This window comes from Gopherus evgoodei, chromosome 2 (assembly GCF_007399415.2).
Source record: "Gopherus evgoodei ecotype Sinaloan lineage chromosome 2, rGopEvg1_v1.p, whole genome shotgun sequence".
NCBI classification, from domain to species: Eukaryota; Metazoa; Chordata; order Testudines; family Testudinidae; genus Gopherus; species Gopherus evgoodei.
Window position 1 is genome coordinate 273099988 of NC_044323.1, and position 19910 is coordinate 273119897.

The 19910-nt window shown below is 42.3% G+C and overlaps 1 protein-coding gene across 3 annotated transcripts in view; it reads left to right on the top strand.

The window, feature by feature from the left end:
• Positions 1–332: 332 nt before the first annotated feature.
• Positions 333–19910, top strand: part of DEPTOR (DEP domain containing MTOR interacting protein) — a 110610-nt gene continuing 91032 nt past the window's right edge. The window contains exons 1-2 of one of the 3 annotated variants that reach the window (XM_030553753.1): positions 333–967; positions 1533–1628. In XM_030553753.1, the coding sequence (XP_030409613.1) occupies positions 1543–1628 (86 nt within the window). In that variant the 5' untranslated portion in view covers positions 333–967; positions 1533–1542. The remainder of the gene's footprint in view (positions 968–1532; positions 1629–19910) is intronic. The other 2 variants (XM_030553752.1, XM_030553754.1) reach the window with 2 other exon arrangements.

Here is a 19910-nt window from a genome sequence, read left to right on the forward strand (position 1 = left end):
TTTCTCTGTACCTGTTGGAATTTAGCACCCTTTTTTGACTGGGGATGGAAAGAACTGGGAGTGGGGAGCTGTTTCTGATAAATACCCTACTTAGAGTTTGCCTAACAGGTGACCAGGAATACAAAGTTCTAGAGATTTTAGACCGGAGTACTCAGAATTTGGACTCCGATGCCTCTTTGCAAATACCCAAGGACAGCTGCCAAGGTACATTCTGTGCAACCTGAGCAGCGCTGTACTTTCTGCCAGGCACCGGGTACTGCAGCACAGACTAGCACAATTCTGCACTCTTGGCTGGGTTTCTTCTTTCTCCATTTCCTTCTGACACTAAAGACCCCTGCACTGAACAAGGGAAAGAAAGACCAGCTGCGGGAGCCTCAGAAGGAAAAGTGTAGGGTGACTTCGGAGGAGGATCACACTGGGAGCTCTGCACTCACTACAAGGGGTCAAGGCAAAATTAGAGTAGGGCGGGGGAATTTGGTTCTAAAGGATCAGTCTATTTTTTCTGCCCACCCATCCCCCTTATTTTTAATTGCTTTAGAGAAAGAAATACAGGAAGGAAAAACTTGTGTGGAGAGCGAGGACAGGAACAGCTGGAGTTTTCCTTGCAAGAGGGTGGGGAGCAGGGGAGGCTGTTGTGTTAGCTGTATCCTGAGTCCTTAGAACACCTCTCCTCTTGCTCGGCAGCTTGGGCTGCACGCTGCCGTCTCAAAGGTCGCTTGTGATAAACATAGGACCTCCCCTCTCCGCCCCACAACCTTGGCTGCTACGGCTTTGGCTGTGACGTTCAGTCTTTTCCATGCTGGAGAAGTAGTGGCGAGCAATGTGATAGACAGAGGGGGACGCTGCTGCCTTGGCTGGACCTGCTGCTACTGCAACCATGTGTCTCTCTCTCTGGCTGTGAAACAGTAACAAGGAAATTGGTGGGATCTTTCTTTATCTCCACAAGGGAAAGGTGACCTGCACAAAGGTAAGCGAAAGTGAGACGTGGATCTTCTGTTAAGAACTGGCAGTGGCGCAGTGTGCCTTGAAATAAGCAGGCGGGGAAGTCAGGCTCCTCAGAAAGGCTTTTTGCAAAGGGAAGCTGAGCGAAAAGCGTGTTGCCTTTGAGCTGTCAGAAATAAATTGCATGCAGGAATTTAAAAGCTCAGCTCTCTAGTTTGAGAAGCCAGACAAGCAGGCATGCAGCGGTGTGCTGCAAAATAAAAATCAGCCACCCATGCAGCTGGGAAACGCAATCAAACTAAGTCCCATCGATCAGTTAATTAAAACGGGGCATATCCTGCAGGAGACTGGAACTGGACTGAAATGTTCCCTTTAAGATTTGTGCGGTGCAGATTACGGATATGTTTAGTTACTGAATTTGCAGAGAAGGAAGGGGATTTTAATAAGGGTGGGGGAGGGGTTGGGATGTATTCATGTTGTCATTTAATCTAACGTAGTTGTCATTTAACGAACATATTAACCCAGCCCAGTCATCCAGTGCTGAGAGCTGCAGCCTCCCTTAGCCCTGTTGTGTTGTCTGTCCCCGGCAGGCTGGCAGCGATGGAGGAGGACATGGGCAGCATGCAGCAGAAGGCTGCTGAGCTGGAGCACATGGCTGAGGTCTTGCTCACTGGGGAGCAGTTACGGTAGGAGATGGCTCCTTCCTCCCGCACAAACATTACTACAAACTCTAAAAGGGGAAACTCCTTTGCTCTTGTATTTAAGGAAATTGCTGTTAAATGGACAGTTTTTGGTTTTCTTTTACTTCACACCTGTGTACGTCTGGATTAACTCCATTTAAATCAATGGCTCAAATTTTGCTCTCGGTTGCACAGGTGCAATCCTGTAGGGTCTGATTCTGGTCTCCCACTGGTGTAAAGCAGAAGTAACTCCACTGATGTCAATGGTGTAAACCTGACGTAAGTGATAGAGGAATCAGAACTGCAACCTCTGTGAACTTGTGTGCCTCATCCTCTCTAAACCCACATTATCAGTGCACACACATACCTCTGTCAGACCTGCTAAACCACACACATTTGGGAAATGCACAGGTTTTGTGTGTGCTTCAATTAGATTCTTAAAAACTCCTGCTTTCAGCCTGTCACAGCTGCTCAGCTCTGCTGTTTCAGCTAGAAATTGGGCTATATGTAAATAGTATTGCAGGCCTGGAATAATGAGTTATCTAGCATTCCTTGCAATATTTACTGAGACTGCTACAGTCCAGGGGCAGCTTTCTATTCCATTCTGTTTGGGGTCTTCTAATTTGGTCATGGCTGTACTATCTGAGGACTCGGGGAAGGTGACAGCAAGTCAGCAAAGAGCTTTTAAAAGGCAAAACCAGAAGAGGAATAATAATTAAAATCAGAATTTATTGGATTTCTGGTCCAGTGTGTCAAATATGATTGGCACTATAAAAATGATTAAGTTAGAAGGATAGAATAAACCTCCATTAAGATCCAGGTTTTTTTTAGTCTTTTGTAATAATGCAGAAAGACTTGGGTTTTACACAGTCCTTTTTTTATAGTTTTTTTTTTTAAATTTTGGATCCATTGACCAAATTCCTGTGCATCACACACAGCAATAAAGAAGAAAATTTGAAAGCTTCCCAATTCTCACTGTTAACATAACTTGCGATTCAGGAAATGCAGACGATTGTATGATAGTGGTATAATCAGAAAGACGTAATAGCAGCAGGCCAGAAGTTTTCTTCAGATTTTCAGCAAATAATTTAAAATGCCGATTTAACATTTTTCATTCAAAATTTTGAAAACGTTGCTTGATCCAGGAGCCGTTAAGATGAGAACCAACATTCCTTGATTTCATCTCAATTGAAGTCAAGTATTCAGACGAACAGTTATTATTAAGATCAGTTTGTATTTTAAAGTTGTATATCGATGACAGTTAAACTAAGAAAATAATTAGTACTAAAGCAGAATGTTTAGGAATCATCTTCAGTTTTAAGATGCTAGTTCAGAGGACATTTTCATAGCTAGTACTGTAGTTGGTGTTTTAGGTTACTTATGCCGGCCAGACCCTCAGCTGGTTTAAATTGGTGCAGTTCCAGAGTAAGTGAAGCATTGCTGATTTGCATCAGATGAAGATCTGGCCCATGGGTTTTGGTTCTTATTTTAAACTGGTATGTATACATTTCCTTAGCAATTAGCTTAGGAATCTTAGCTTCAGCTTTTGGGGCCAAGTCTTTAAAGGTACTTAAGTGCTTAAAGAGGCAGATAGGCAATAGGAGTTAGGCCAGGGGTTCTCAAACTGGAGGTCGGGACCCCTCAGGGTCATGAGCTTATTATATGGGGGGTCGCAAGCTGTCAGCCTCCACCCCTGACCCCGCTTTGCCTCCAGCATTTATAATGGTGTTAACTATATAAAAAAGTGTTTTTAATTTATTGGGGGGGGTCACACTCAGAGGCTTACTATATGAAAGGGGTCACTGGTACAAAAGTTTGAGAACCACTGAGTTAGGATCTCTTGGAAATGCCATTAGGGACCCCTGTGTACCTTTATGCACCTAAAGATGTTTAAAAATCTGGCCCCTGGAGACTCGCCTCACCACTGCTGTAGAAGTTATAGTGGAGTCAGCCACCTCCCATGAACCCATTATGGCCAGGGATGCTGCTGTGGTGCCCTGCCAATAGGGTTGCCAACTTCCTACTCGCACAAAACCGACCATCCTTCCCCTGCCCCCTGCTCACTCCATTGCCAGCTCCCTCTGTCACTCACTGTCCCCACCCTCACTCACTTGCTCATTTTCACTGGGCTGACTCAGGGCTGGGGTGTGGGAGGGGGCTCCAGGCCGAGACAGTGACTTAGGATGCAAGAGGGGTGAGAGGTCCAGCTGGGGGTGTGAGCTCTGGGGTGGGGCCAGGGATGGGGGGGGGCTTAGGGTGCGGGAGTGGCTCTGGTCTGGGGGAGTGGAGTTGAAGGTACAGGGTGTGGTAAGGGGCTCTGGACTGGAGCAGGGGTTGGGTGCAGGTGGAGGGAGGGCTCCAGCTGGGGGTGCAGGCTCTGGGGTGGGACTGGGGATGAGGGGTTTGGGATGCAGGAGGGTGTTCCGGGCTGAGATTGATGGGTTTGAAGGGAGGGAGGGGGATCAGGTCTGGGGTGTAGGGGTGTGTCTGCAAAGTGGTCCTTCCAGGAGCTTACCCCAGGCAACTCCCAGAAGCAGCGGCAAGTTTCCCATCTGGCTGCTGCGCGGAGGCACAGCCAGGTGGTTCTGCAAGCTGCCCTGTCTGCAGGCGCTGCCTCCACCACAGCTCCCATTGGCCACAGTTCCTGGCCAATGGGAGCTGCAGGGATGGCTCTTGGGGCAGGGGCAGTGTGCAGAGTACCCTGGCTGCCCCTATGTGTATAAGCTGGAGGGGGGACATGCTGCTTTTCCCCGGGAGCTGTGCGGCACGGAGGCTAGCGGGGAGCCTGCCAGCCCCACTTTGCAGCGCCACCAACCAGACAGTCAATAGCCTGGTCAGCAGAGCCGCCACAATCCCTTTTTGACCAGGTGTTCCAGTCAGAAACCAGACATCTGGTCACCCTACCTGTCAATGATTTTCCCCTCAAAGGGCTTCTTAAATAAACACTGCACAGGCTTTTCTTGTCCATTCACCACCATTTCTCAGGAGTCCAAGTTTATTTACATAAATAATGCTCCAAAGTAAAACTCAGTCCCAAGACACAGTCCACCAGTTTTACGTTCTTGTCGTGTCATTCCTGGGCTTTTTCTGCCTTTTGAGTCTTTAGCGAAACCCCACAATACAGGTCTTTCTACAAAAGCCTGCTCATTCCCAGCATGCTCCAGTTCACGCCGCTACTCCCAGGACTTCCTGCCTGGGGCCTTTCCTGCTTTGGTAGGCCACTCTCAGGCCAAAGCCTTAGTTTTCTGGCTCTGGATTTCAAACCCCCAGATATCAGTGTCTTCCCTCCAGGAGCCTTTCTGACTTCCTGCAGATTCCTGAATTTCCCTCCTGCTGACTTGGGGTCCTGCAGGAGCCCTGTAGCATCTATATAGCTGGGGCTCATTCTGTAATCAGGGCTAGCTTACCCGCAGGTTCTCCACCCTAGGAGGTAAGCCATCCTGCTATAGTAGTAATATGTTACTTATTTTTACATGATGCTACCAGAGAAAATAAAGACTGTCCGTACCCCTGTAAATCAATGGGGATCCACATGGATGGAAGGATCCACTTTTGTGAATCTGATTGCAGGATTGGGGCCTAGGTTTATCTCTGAATTTGTACCACCCCCCCCCCCCGTCACAAATATTTGTGTCTTATTTTTTCACTATCTAGATCTTCTGGGCAACAGAATAAGTTTGTTAGCTGCACATTTTGTTTCAGAAAATAAGGGCCGCCAGTATATGGTAGCAAACAGGGTGGTAGACAAGTTTTGGCCAATGGTATATTTGTGGTTTCCTTTTCTTTTCCCTCTAAGAGAAGTATATAAATATTAATGCTAAATAAATAACTTGCCTGATTGCCTCAAAGAGGAAGATATTACAATAAAGGTATTATAGATGTGTATAGAACAGAAAAACTGGTGCTAGAAAATTACAATACACACATATTCTGAAGAAATATACTGTAGTCAGTTTTTAGCGATGCTTACAAACATTACATAAGACCTTAGAAGTGATGATTTAGTATCTGGTGATTATGTGGATAAAATGTGTATGAGTAAGTGCTACATACTTCAGGATCAGGAGGTAACGGTGTTAGTCTGTATCCACAAAAACAACAAGGAGTCCGGTGGCACCTTAAAGACTAACAGATTTATTTGGGTATAAGCTTTAGTGGGTAAAAAACCTCACTTCTTCAGATGCATGGGATACTTCAGGATGACTGCCAATGTTCCCTCTAATTTTTCCCATCCATGTGCACAATGAATTTTGCTATGTGCACCAATATGGAGATGATGTGTGGCGGGGTGGGGCTGAGAGGCTTGGAGTGTGGAAGGGGCCTCAGGGCTGGGGCAGAGGGTTGGACGGGTGAGGGCTCTGGATGGAGGTGCAGGCTTTGGGGTGGGGCTGGGGAAAGAGGACTCCTCCCAGCCCTCTTTCCTCACAGCAGCACCTGGGCTGGGGCTGCGGGAAGGGCACCTCTTCCTGCCACAGCAGCTCCAGGGCTGGAGGAGTTAAGTGCGTGGCTTTTCATGTCGTACTGTGTGGCAGCACAGGCATGCACTGTAGCAGGAACTTAGATGGCTGCATACCTCAGGCGTGACAGAATAAAAGGAAAACACAAGAAGTGTATAGGTTTATCCAAAAAAAACCCTATGAAAATTAGGTGTTTATAATTATACTCTCCATTTATTTGTAAACCAGAGCAGTGTTTGTGACTTAATTCACGTATTTGAAATAACTTATTAAAAATTCTTTGTGGATGTGTAAGGTGATGGTGAGTCATGCCAAGTACCTTTATTAGCTATAATAATAAATGTTTAGGACCCAATAGTCCCTTCTACTTTTAGAAGTAGCGGATATCTAAGCAAATATCTGACTAAATTACTGCTGCAAGAATGCATGACCAATGGGAGCATAGCTCCTGAAGAAACCATGATCTCAGTTGGAAGGAGGCGCAGAGGAGCAGTGCAGAGGGTCCAGCCTTCTACAGGACTGGGATTTGGAAGCTGCAAACCTGCCTCCTCACTAGGGTCCCAAAGCATCTCCGGGTAGGCACCTATGTGACGTGTATGTCACCAGATTTCCTAGCAAAATGGGTTTCTCTGGGGGAAGGTTTGATAGCCTTTACTAGTTATAGTTTGGACAGTATTGGATAGATTTAAAGAAATTTAATAATCAGAATACATAGTTGTATTAATATATAATACAATTGAAGTCAGTGGGGGTTTTGCCTGAATAAGAACTTCAGGATCTGGCCCTAAATCATTTATGTCACAGTAGATGGCAATGAATCATGTTAACTTCAACATTGTTTTGAGAAGGGATTAGGGTGTCACAGTTGCTGTGAGTTTTTTGTTTACAACAATATAGCTATCCTCATGGACTGTAGACTATTTTGTACCATAACTTAGTTTACAAATTACCTTTCCTCTGGCAACAAAAAGCTGCTTCAATAGGTGGGTCCTTTATGTTAGTAAACATGTTCTGGGGTCTTATACTTTTCCCTGGCTGCATACATGCTCTCTCTGACACGTCATACCGGTCTGCTGCCTTGCCCTTCTGCACCGGATGAGTTCGATAATGGTTTACCATGCCCAAATCCCTGATAGCTAGTCTTTTTCCAGTCCACAGGCCCCTTGTTTTCTCACGTTTTGTATCCTTAGTGTCCATGGGCCATAGCTGGCCCACGGAGTATTGAGAAACATTAGAATATCTGAACCCACACCTATCTGATTGCTTACTAAAATTTGCCTATAATCTAGAAAAGTAAACTTACTTTGACAACTTTCCTTCTATGATATTGTGGTGACCTAAGCTTTATATTCCTCTTATTTTATAAGCTCTTGAGCTGTCTTGAAGCCACTATCTCCAGAGCCAGGACAGTATTTCAGCTATTGAGCAAGCATGTATGCACCGCAGTAGAGAAAAGGGCAACATTTAGTTTGTGGCATAAATATTCATCACGAAGGAAGTATGTGTATGTCCACCCTTTTCAAGTTCTAAAATAGGGGGCCAGGAAAGCTGCTTTTCCCAACAGCACTGCAAAGCCTAGTAGCTGCATTAAAAGGTTTTTCCCCTTCCTTTAACACATTGAGATTTGGCCATTACTAGAGGCAGACTATGTTAGATTCATCTGTTGGTTCACCTGAGGTGTCTCTCCCCTGCAGACTTCCTAAGACAGTTGGGAGATGGGGGGAGATTTCCATCTTTTGAACCTTCTACAGTGTGTGGGACAGGGTGCTCCAGTGTTAGTTACCCAAATAAATAATATTATGGATTTTATGTTTTTTCTTTCCAAAAACCGAATGAAATTTCATCAAAGTGTTGCCTTGAAAGCATCAAAGTGGAGCACTCCAAGATCAGGGAATCTATTCCATTACACAGTCTTATTACATAATCAGCATACTATTTTGCAAGTATTACTATACTATTTTTTTTCATACAGCCTCTGAGGCATCTCACCCTGTTATGTTCTTCATTGCTGTACACTTAGTATTTTTAGTAACGTTATGGTTCCATATATCTTTATTGATGTATGGTTTGATTTTGAAAGGTGCTGAGGATCTGCAGCTCTCATTGACTGAAATGGAATTTATGAATATTCGGCACTTCTGTAGCTCAAGCTATTAGACCTTTAAGATGCTACACCATGTGTTTTAATAATTACAGCCACCATGTAGAAAACAATTTCCTTCAATCAGCATGGCTACAGGAAGCTACATGTGTGTAGCAAGACTGTTAAAATGCATGTATATTTATTTATGTTTTGTTTGAGAAATACCCTATGGTCAAGGAATTGAAGATCAAGTAATAATCATGCCCATGCACTGAGGACAAAATTAACACTGCTCAGGCAGCCTGACTTTGTCATTTCTTGTATGTTGGGCTCTTTACCCATTCTCCCACTGCAGTGTTCTTGGTGTGGGCAGTTTGAAGAGGTAGGCATATGACATGTTATCATTACCTTATTGTGGTGGTGCCCAGCAGCCCCAATCACAGACCAGGATCCCATTGTGCTCGGTGCTGCACAAACGCAGAACAAAAAATGGTCCATACACAGCTTGTCCGCAACACAGATCTCATCCCATATGTCAGCTAGCTGTCCTGCTGGACAATTGATGGCAGCTGCATGTGTCAGTATTAGGATCTCATTGAAAAGAGAGAGACTTTGAGTCTGCTGTTCCTAGGAAACTGAGGTCAGATTCTGCCTGGACTCCAACACCGATTTGTTCACTGATTGTAGACCCATCGTTACCCTGTAGAAACAGGCACACAAGGCCTAATTAGGTGGGAGTCTGAAACAGCAGAGAGTGGGTCTGCCAGGTGTAGCACTTCAGAGGTTGTCTCATAGGTATCAGGATGGGTGGGGAAACTCTGTGCACAAAGCTCTGACTGGAACTCCCTCTGTTGGGTCCCCCGTTCACATCACCGGAGCTGGAGACCAATGTAGAATTTTTTTTGAAAGGATGAGGTGAGGAGAACACCATGAAACTAGGAAGGAGGTAGATTGGCCTCCTCTCCCGGATTGGCTGGAAGTTGCTAGGGACTAGTCTGGGTATTTCCTTCTCTTGGGACAAATATCCTGGTCTCTATAGACCCCAGTCTGTTCTGGAGTACAGAGCCCAAGCATAAATGTATAATTATGCATTTGAATAAATACTATTGTGGGGGAGACTGAGTTGTTGGAGGGCTGGTACAGGGAGTGGGAAGGCCAAAGTTAAGAGGCATCAGCAAGGCAGGATTAGTTCATGTGGTGGTTTCAAGAAGTGTACCTGAGCTTCCAGGAATTGTATACTCTATAATAGCACCCTAGAAGATTGATTGCCAAAAAAGCCTACATAAACATAACATTAGCTTGCAAAGTTAATAATGTCAGGAAATGCAACAGTTAAGATCTCTACAGAAATACTAACTTCCATATGTGCACTACCTTTTATTCATATTTTTCTTTGTAAACAAGAATATACAATATTCAAACTATCCATTTAGGTTTTTACATAGTGTATGTACTACAAATTAAACATGATCTAAATTGCATTCCTAGTTATCGCTGTGTAACCACATTTACTTCAATATGTACTGGATAACGTAGCCAAGATTATTTTGCTGTAGGGAATTTAATTTTTGCATTATTTTAAAGCTCTCCCAAAATGGTAACTGTGTAATCCTACCATCGTTTTTATGTAATTTATTTCTTTTTGTATACATTACTCTTTAAATATTTAGCTTCTCTCTCAAGGTCTCTGCAATTTTCTTTAAATGTAAATATTAATCAAATTCATGAATATTTAAAATAAAGTCAAGTTTTGCTACTAAGTTGGGGGAGGAGGGGTTTGAACTGTGTATTGAAATCCCATATTTTCCCAAGCCCTTGAGGATAAATATCTGCAGCATGACTATGCTTATGTTCCTGCACAGTAGCAGTGGCCACAGCCAAGTGAAACTCAATTTAGATCTAAAGAAAAATAAAATATTTTAATCTAGACAGTCCTGCGCTGCCAAAAAAGTGCTATTGTGCGATATTATGGGTATAATAATATGCAGTCATGCTCCTTCTTTTCTGGAAATTCTGAAACAAGGAAGAGGAATTAAATGCATGGAACCAAAGGGGAAGGGGAAAGATGACACACAGACACTAAGGGTGTCAGCAGGGAGAAACACAGGAAATCCAAGGAGGTTTGAGAATTAAGAAAGATATGACTATCTAACTGTGGAAAGAGAGAGATTTATGTAAAATTAGAGAGATTTGGGATAGGAAAAGAGATGGCAACCCAGAGAGGAAGGAAGTGCTGCTTCTGTTTGGATTGGTAACTGACATAACACAGATACCTCTTACCCTCCAGTAGCTGGGAGCTCAGCACTGAGAGAGTGAGTGAAGGAAGGAGAGCAAGGATGGTTCCAACAGAGAGAAATGAAATTAGCCCTGTTCACTAAAGAGAGAAATCTCATCAGTTTAGAGCAGGGAGCAGGGTACAGTTAAAATTTGCCTCAGCAGAGACTCTACACCAGGAGAAGGCAACCTATGGCACGTGTGCTGAAGGCAGCACGCGAGCTGATTTTACTGCCCTGGTCCTGGCCACCAGTCCGGGGGGCTCTGCATTTTAATTTAATTTTAAATGAAGCTTCTTAAATATTTTTAAAATGTTATTTACTTTACATGAAACAATAGTTTAGTTATATATTAGAGACATAGAAAGAGACCTTCTAAAAACGTTAAAATGTATCGCTGGCACGCGAAACCTTAAATTAGAGTGAATAAATGAAGACTCGGCACACCACTTCTGAAAGGTTGCCAACCCCTGATCTACACAAATAACCAGTCGGAGAGTTGTGATCCAAAGTTTGGCTTTCTGTAACATGCAGCAAAGTTGTAATAGTTGAATGATTATATGAAAATAGCTGCACTAAAGGTGCAAGAGTCTTATTTACAAGACAAATCCTCTCTCCCCCACATCATACTGGACTGGCTGAGCTTGGTGAATCCACCATTTGGGGCTCAGAAAGGAAGGCAGGGTTAGAGTAATGACTGCAAAGCAGCTCTGAGGCTTCAGTCACCACTGCTGCTTTCACACCCTACTTCTCAGAGGGCAGTATCCTGTGGCTGTTTTGCCATTTGGACCCACTAGCCCTTGCCCCTCTGCCTTACTAAGGTTCTTCATTTCCACCACAACCTGGCAGGGACAAAGAAGGAGACCTCATAGAGCTGGGTTTAGGGACGTGCAAGCCATTTGCACCACTGGATGGGCTCCCCAAATCTTATTCCTGCTGCCTCAGATGGGTCCCTCCTTGTTTGGGAATAGGTAGGATTTGGTTCTGAGAATATGGCTACACTGCAAAAAAGACCTATAGAACCATGAGGATGTCCAGTCTTAAACATAAAGCATTTTCAGACTCCAGTCCAACAGTTTTTAAAAATAAGGTTGATCTTGAAACCTAACATGTGTTACAGCAAGATAAGTTGGCCCTAAGGTCACAATGAGCAAAGCTATTTACATACAACCAAGTCTGACATCTCTCTTAGTCAAAGTTTCTACTGTATCTTTCTACTCTACGCTTTACAGAATATAATACAAAAGGAGGGGCAAATATTGACTTTTCCATTTCATAGGTGCTGAAAACTATGTTGTACAAACTACGCAACTGATTCATCATAGGCTCCACCTATATAAAAACACAGTTCCAAAATGTAAAATTCTTTTCAGAACTTCAAACAATATGATTTTGCAGTGACTTCTGGCCTATTTTTAACAATGCCTCACCCAGCAGGTGCATTCAGATCCTTGGCCATCCCAGTGACATCAAATGTACTTTCAAGTAACTGAAAAAGTACCTGACTAGGCCTGAAAATTAAGTACAAATAGGAAGGCTGAGTTTTAAATATCAGAGGTCTGATTCTTTTTTGATTCTTCAATGCTGTGTACCAAATCAAAGTGATAACATTTCACGCTCACTTTGCACATGTGTAAATGGCTGTACAAAGTGCAAGGCAGGGGAGAATCAGGTCTTTAATATGAGACCCTTTCCTGGAATTTAAACTTCAAAAATTATGAAATTGATCACAGACTCAGGCTTTCAGGAGGTTTATGTCACATTGGTATACTTTGTACTTATATAGTGTCTTTCCCCTGAATACCTCAGTAGTGTTTTAGAAGCTTCAGTTAATCATCCCAATAACTCTGGTAGGTAAGTACCATTGTCCTTATTTCACAGTTGGGAAGACCGAGGCACAGATGCTAAACCCAAAATTAAACTGTAAATTTTGGCACTTTTTATTAATGCACAAATGTAAGGAATTTTAGCCTCCTCGGGACAACATGAGGTGCTAGAATCATTCACAGTGTGGTATCCAGTGTCTGTTATTGGTAGCACTGGTAGTGAAACTTTAGCCATTAAAACTCTTTCTTGTGCCTAACACAGCAATGCTGGGAATGAGGAGGTAGAAAGTCAGGGAGAAGAAATGGTATGAGAGAAGGAAACATGGATTATTTAGCAAAATATGTTTCCGCAAATTAGCTACTCTTAAAATTGTTTCTGTCTCTACTTGAAATTGGACTATTAATTTATTATTATTAATTTGTATTGTGGTAGCGTGTGGCTAGGTGCTACACAAACACACAACGAAAAGATTGTCTACGCCTCAGAGAGACTACAAGTAGAGAAGACAAGAGACAACTGTTGATACAGACAAACAAGAGAGCACAAGGAAACTCAGACAGGGCTGGTCAGCATGTTAGAGAGTGGTCTCAGCACACCTTTTGCCTGTTATCAAGTTTTTTGTAGGTATCACAGCAATGGAGAATTTTAAGAAGGGTTATGAAGGAGGCCAATGAGATATGTTTGCAAAGGTTTACCAGGAGATCCTCCTGTATGTGAGGGGCAGCATGAGAAAAAGCACAAAGATGCTTTGGCACCATTGAGCTCAGGTATGTATGTGAGTCACTATCTCCAGTGGTCAATGAGAGAGATAATAGACATGGTGGGGATAAGCTGTGAAGGGCCTTGAAAGTGAAGATGAATAGTTTATGTTTGATGGGAGGGAGAAGGGAGAGCCAGTGGAGGGATGCAAACAGAGGGGTGACATGGTCAAAATGACTAGCCAGGAAAATTATCTTTGTTTTTGAATGGTTGTGAGCTGGACAAATTTGCATTTCTCAAGAGTAGAGAAGAGGAGAAGCCTTGAGGCATCAAATGATGAGCCTCTGGATCAGAATTTTAGGGGGTGGATGGAGAGGAAAGGCTCTTTCTCAGAGATGTTTTGCAGGAAGAATCCATATGGCCCCTGGAATCCTTCACTTTATAAACAGTTTCAACATGATCAGCTTTGACATATTTACCCTTTCTGGCTATTATGTGGCTTTTACATGGTTTGTGTAAACCATTCTCTAGTTCCACATTTGTCTTGAGATCCAAGACAGTTGTTTGTTTATTTCATTTCACTGTCTCCTCTTGTTAAGGCCACTGGAGCTGATGAATACTGTCACGACATTTCTATTAGTGTTCATCTCAATTTTTAACCACATTTGCTTTGTATATGTTTACATCCGTTTTGCCTTTTTCCTCCTGCGTATAGTCTACAAAGGGAATGTATTGACAGGATTTTTTTAAAATAGCGTTTGCATATTATATTCCTTTCTTTCTCCCTGTGTAAGTATATTTTGTCTTTAAAGGATGCAAGCACATTGGAGCAGGGACTGTGTATTCCTGGTTTTACACAGAGCCTTACACATTGCCAGTGCGGCTGTACTAGAAAAACCTAACACATAATTATAATACACATCATGGAAACAGTTAATTTTAATTTAATTAATTTAATTTAAATGACTATTACAGAATATTCAGAGGAAGCAAATTTTTAATTTGAAATGGTGTTTGCCTCAGAAACCTGATTCTAGAATTTATGCTAACCCAGTCAGGGAAGAGAAACCAATAAAATTTGTTCAAATTTAGAATATCAAATAATGTCAGTTGCTTTTGAAGAGCTGTACGCCACTGATTATTCACAGCAAGTGATTCGGCAAGTATGTAGAACAATTTCAAGCAAGATCATAATAATTGTGTAAATTATCCATCCAACTGATTATTACCCAAATTTGTTACAGACTGTAGAATATAATTTTATGGCATAGGAAGCAGTTTGTTGCTTCTTGACTTCTAAGGATTCAACTGAATGAACTCAGCAGCTGGCTGTGAGTAATTTAGTTTAAAGGGAGAACCTGAGCTGATATATTTGCTGCATGGTCAGTGCAAAAAGAGAAACTTAGGTATAAAGAAACGAAAAGTAGCATTAAATCGTACACACACCAAATGCATTGTGTGGAAACATTATGAGTACAGAAGCCTGAAGAAGGAACTGACATGGAAATTAAAGGACTTTAAAAATTATCACCATTTGGGTAACATAAAAAGAGCATTATAAAGTCATTCAGGAAAAACAGATGAGGCTAAATTATTTAGTGGATGTTTGTGACCAGAAAAATCTTTTATTTTCTCCATAATGTGAGGTAACTGCCATTCTTCTTCATCACTGTTGCCTGTTGTAAGTTGTCAAGGTGCTGAAAATGTCAAGTTAAAATTCACAGTGAAGAAAAGAAAGGGCCCAATTTTGCCCATCTTTAAATTTGAGCAGTAAATGGGAGCCTTGGTATGAGATATGACTCTATCATATAGTTGCCAACTCTCTAGGATTGGCCTGGAGTTTCTCAGGATCACTATCAATCCTCCAGTGACTGTTGAAAGCAATCCAAGAGATTTTAATAGGATATTTTAAGAAAATGACAATGTTATGTTGGAGAAAAAAAAAACTTCTGGAATAGCTTCAGTAAGAGTTGGCAACCCTACTCTATCTGTGTAGAATGCAACTCTAGTATTGGCAACCCGTCATTTAAAAATAATGAGTCAGGCCCTAAAATCATGATCTTGGATTAAAAATCATGAGAATTTTAAAACTAAATTTTGGGGTTATTTTTATTTGCCTTCTGATTTCTCCGCCTTTAGGATTGAGAGGAAGGAAGGTTCTATGGTTAGGACACTAGCCACGGATTCGGGAGACAATTTTCTACTCTGCTGCAGACTTCTTGTGTGATCTAGGGCAAGTCATTTCATTTTAGTGCCTCAGTTCTCTAGCTGTAAAATGGGATAATAGTATTTCGGTATCTCACAGAAGGGTTATAATGATAATGATTAGTGTTCAGATATTATGGTGATAGGAGCCATGTAACTATTGTAGGAAGATAGGGTGCACTTGTTTCACATTTTCAGGCTTTTCTCTGTGACCATGAGAGTTAGAAACTTATTTATTTTAAATGAAAGCTGAGATGCTCATGCAATCACTTGATTCAAGAAGCTGGAGCTTTAAGAAAAACACCAAGGGTGAAATCCTGGTCCCATGGAAGTCAGTGGCAAAATTCTCATTAACATCCATGGGGCCAGGATTTCACCTCAGATAGTGTGAGATTCATGAAAAAAATCACGATTAAGAAATGGAGAGTCATGAGAGCTCAGAGAAAGGCCAGAGGCGGGCTGAGAGCTTTAAGGAGGAAGGAGTGGTGAAAATTCCCTTGTTGAGCCATGGAGCCAGATCAAAATGGTGAGAGAGGAAGGGAGTCACCTGCAGACTTTCCCAGGCCAAAGAGGCCTGAAGGCTGAAAGTAGCAGATGGAGATGCCTGGCTCTCTGCACTGGAGGGCTGAAGCCAGAGAGGCCTGAAGACTGAGGAATGGTGCAGGGATGAGCCCAGTGAGGTCTCCGCAAAAATTGTAACCATGCGTGGGGAGGCAACAGTGTAGAGAAACACCTCAGCTAAAGAGGAGCTGAGTTGAGGTGCGATGAGAGACACTGAAACTGTACTGGGAACTGGAGTGAGGTCTGATAAGAGAAGCTGGAGCCTACCTGGGAACTGGAGTGAGGTCTGCTGAGAGACACTGGGAACTGGGGTGAGTTGTGTTGAGAGAGGTTGGAGCCGAACTTGGTGTTGAGATACATGTAGTATTTGGACTGGGTTGGGGACAGCAGCTCTGGTTTATGGTAGTGCGACTTTTGGTAATTAATTCCCCTGCAAATAGGGCTATTTTTGTAATTTGAAGGCTGTACTGAGTTTATTTGAGGAATCAAGAGGGAAACTGAGGTGAGGCACCACCTGCAGGGTTGCCCTGAGGAGGTGCCCAGGAGGAGGCCACATGGTTGTAGCACGGAATAAAATCATAGGATTTTTCTGTTGATTTTAGGTTTTATAGAAAATCTTTGTAAATTGATCAAAGGGGCATTTGAAAGACAAACTGCTTGAATATACTTGATGTTTGGAAAATAAGTGACTTAAGGGGATGGAGTTCCATTAAATTAAAAAATTAACAGTTTTAGAGGATTTCTTTTCATTCTCGAAAAACAACTGAAGCAGCTTAAATTGTGTAGAATAAAATACATCCATGCTAATAATAGCCTTCTTGTTGATTCCGTTTCTGTTACTTTTTGGAACATCTGAGTTATATGTAAAAGGCCAGTAACTATTGTGCTCCTGGGAATTGAAGTACTAGGCAAAGAGGCAGGAAGAGGAGATTGCACAACACATTCAAGAGGAAGTAGAATAAGCACTAAGAGAGAAATTCACTCAAGCATGTAGGGGCCCTGGAAACGTCCCAAAGCTGAGGAATTCTAACAGTTCTGTGTGGGCAGTTGCTGAGTGGGTGCAAAGGAGACTGAGCATTCTTGTATTCAGAGGCTCTAGACCATCATTGCTTATGATGTGGTAGAAGTAGGGGTCATGCCTTCACCGACCACAAACGTTTGGCAGTGAATATGTAAAGTGAATTTTTTGCCCCTTCCTAGTGCAGGGACTGGAGTAGCAGCTGCAGAGGTGCCCCTTGACATGCCTACATGCTGGTGAGTAAATTCAGACCTCTCCATTGTTCCAGGCAGAAAATCCATTGTAATGATGTTCCCTTTAAGGTGATCTAAGGACCCCAACACTGTTGGATGGGACTCAGGTGCTGAGACTCAGAGTAAGGAGCAGGATGCTTGAGTTCTGCTAATAAAACAGCATTAAATCTGTGTAACTGATTATGCATTTACTTCCCAAAGATAGCACACCTACTCTCTTAGCTCTCCTGTGTGTGTCCATTTCACCCAGAATGATAAGTGGCAAGGACATAGGCTTAGGGCAGATCTAGACTTAAAATGCTGCATCAGCACAGCTACACTGATGCAGCAGTGCTACCATAGTGCTTAAGTGAACATACTTCTATGCTGATAGAAGAGCTTCTCCTATTGGTACAGTTAATCCACCTTCCCGAGAGGCAGTAGCTATATTGGGAAGCTATATATATAGCTATGTTGGGAAGCTCTCCCGTCTACACGGGGTGAGGGGTTAGGTCGGTATAACTATGTTCCTCAGGGGTGTGGATTATCCACATCCCTGAGCGATGTAGTTATACCGATGTAGGTCTGTAGTTTAGATCTGGCCTTACACAAAATCTCCATTGACATTCCTGGAGAAGGAGGGCAAGTTGTTCAATAGAACGGGCAAATTTTTCTGTGTGTGCTTTTGTAAAGGAACATTTCCATTTAATTACAAGGAGTGGTGGGGAAATGCTTCCTATCTTTTGAAAGTTAGTCCACTTGTGAACATTTAACAAGATCTAATCAAGCCACACAAAATCCTTGGTAGCTGGTTGGCAAAGGGAAGCATTCATGATTCATAAGTGGTTACTTGACAGTTGTATACACATTCATATCACTAATCTGGTGGAGGGAAAGTGCTGAGCTTGCACAAAACCCTGCCTCTTTGGGTATTTTTGTGTGTGATTTAAAATGAAAACCTTTAAGTAGGTTTGAAAACCTCAGAGTCTTACCTGGAATTTTTTATTAACACAATTTTTCTCAAAGATGAAGTTTTGTGTTAGTTCCTAAGACCCTGATTCTGTGAATCCCAAGCATGTGAGTAACTTTGTGTGCTTGAGTAGTCCCTCTCAAGTTCACATGCTTATGTGCTTGCAGGATCAAGGCTTGATGAAGGAAACCCATGTAAAGCAGATAGGATTGGTTTTGTCATTTGGAAGTATTTGTGGAGAGATAAAAAGTGACTCTACCAAAAAAGAAAAGAAAAGATTTGATGCTGCAGAATCTCCTGAGTCAAATCATTGTTGCCATTTAGCATAAATGCATTTGGAAGCAATGTAGTGTAGTCTGGTACAATCAATAGCTCTCCAAGGTATTTCTCAGTTTCTTTACAGAAAGTGATTAATTTTCTTCCTTGTTATTTGGCACTTATAATGAAACATTAAGGGACATTGGCTGATCTCTTCTCTTCAGTAGGTGCATAAGGCTTTCACAGAAAACCATTCTGACTTGTAACGTATCAAAACACTTCTTTCATAAGCAAACATAATAGCTAAGTGAAATTTAAAAGGGCCATAACATGACTACCTAGTTTGCTGTCCCATGTTGAAAAAGAATTATATAGAATTATAGAATCTTAGGACTGAAAGGGACCTCAAGAGGTCATCTGGTCCAGTCCCCTGCACTCATGGCAGGACTAAGTATTATCTCTAGATTATCCCTGACAGGTGTGTGTCTAACCTGCTCTTAAAAATCTCCAATGATGGAGATTCCACAACCTCCCTAGGCAATTTATTCCAGTTTATTAACTCTAACACCCTGACAGTTAGGAAGTTTTTCCTAATGTCCAACCTAAACCTCCCTTGCTGCAATTTAAGCCCATTGCTTCTTGTCCTGTCCTCAGAGGATAAGAACAATTTTTCTCCCTCCTCCTTGTAACAACCTGTTATGTACTTGAAAACTGTTATGTCCCCTCTCAGTCTTCTCTCTTCCAGACTAAACAAACCCAGTATTTTTAATCTTCTCTCATAGGTCATGTTTTCTAGACCTTTAATCATTTTTGTTGCTCTTCTCTGGACTTTCTCCAATTTGTCCACATTTTTCCTGAAATGTGGCGACCAGAACTAGACACAGTACTCCAGTTGAGGCCTAATCAGCATGGAGTAGAGCAGAAGAATTACTTCTCATGTCTTGCTTACAACATTCCTGCTAATACATCCCAGAATGATGTTCTCTTTTTTTGCAACAGTGTTACACTGTTGACTCATATTTAGCTTGTGGTCCACTATGACTTTCAGATCCCTTTCCACAGTAGTCCTTTCTAGGCAGTCATTTCCCATTTTATATGTGTGCAGCTGATTGTTCCTTCCTAAGTGGAGTACTTTGCATTTGTCCATATTGACGATTTCATCCTATTTACTTCAGGCCATTTTTCTAGTTTGTCCAGATCATTTTGAATTATAATGCTATCCAAAGCACTTGCAATACCTCCCAGTTTAGTATCATCCACAAACTTTATAGGTGTACTCTCTATGCCATTATCTAAATCATTGATGAAGATATTGAACAGGACCACACCTAGAGCTGATCTCTGTGGGTCCCCACTCGTTATGCCTTTCCAGCATGACTGTGAATCACTGATGACTACTCTCTGGGAATGATTTTCCAACCAGTTATGCACCCACCTTATAGTAGCTCAATCTGGGTTGCATTTCCCTAGATTGTTTATGAGAAGGTCATGAAACATGAAATAGAGTTCTGCCTGGGTATAGAGGTAAATCTGACATAAAATAATTTAGTCTTAACTACTGTTATAATATGAATATCTTTTGACTGTTGTTACAGTCCGTGAAACTGGGTGGGAGAAATACCATTTCACCAAATTAGAGAACATGCTTCTGAAGATCTGGCTACTTCTTCCATCATTCATTTTCTGCCCAGGAGCAAGTAGCAGCAGTGGTCTTTTACCTCTTGC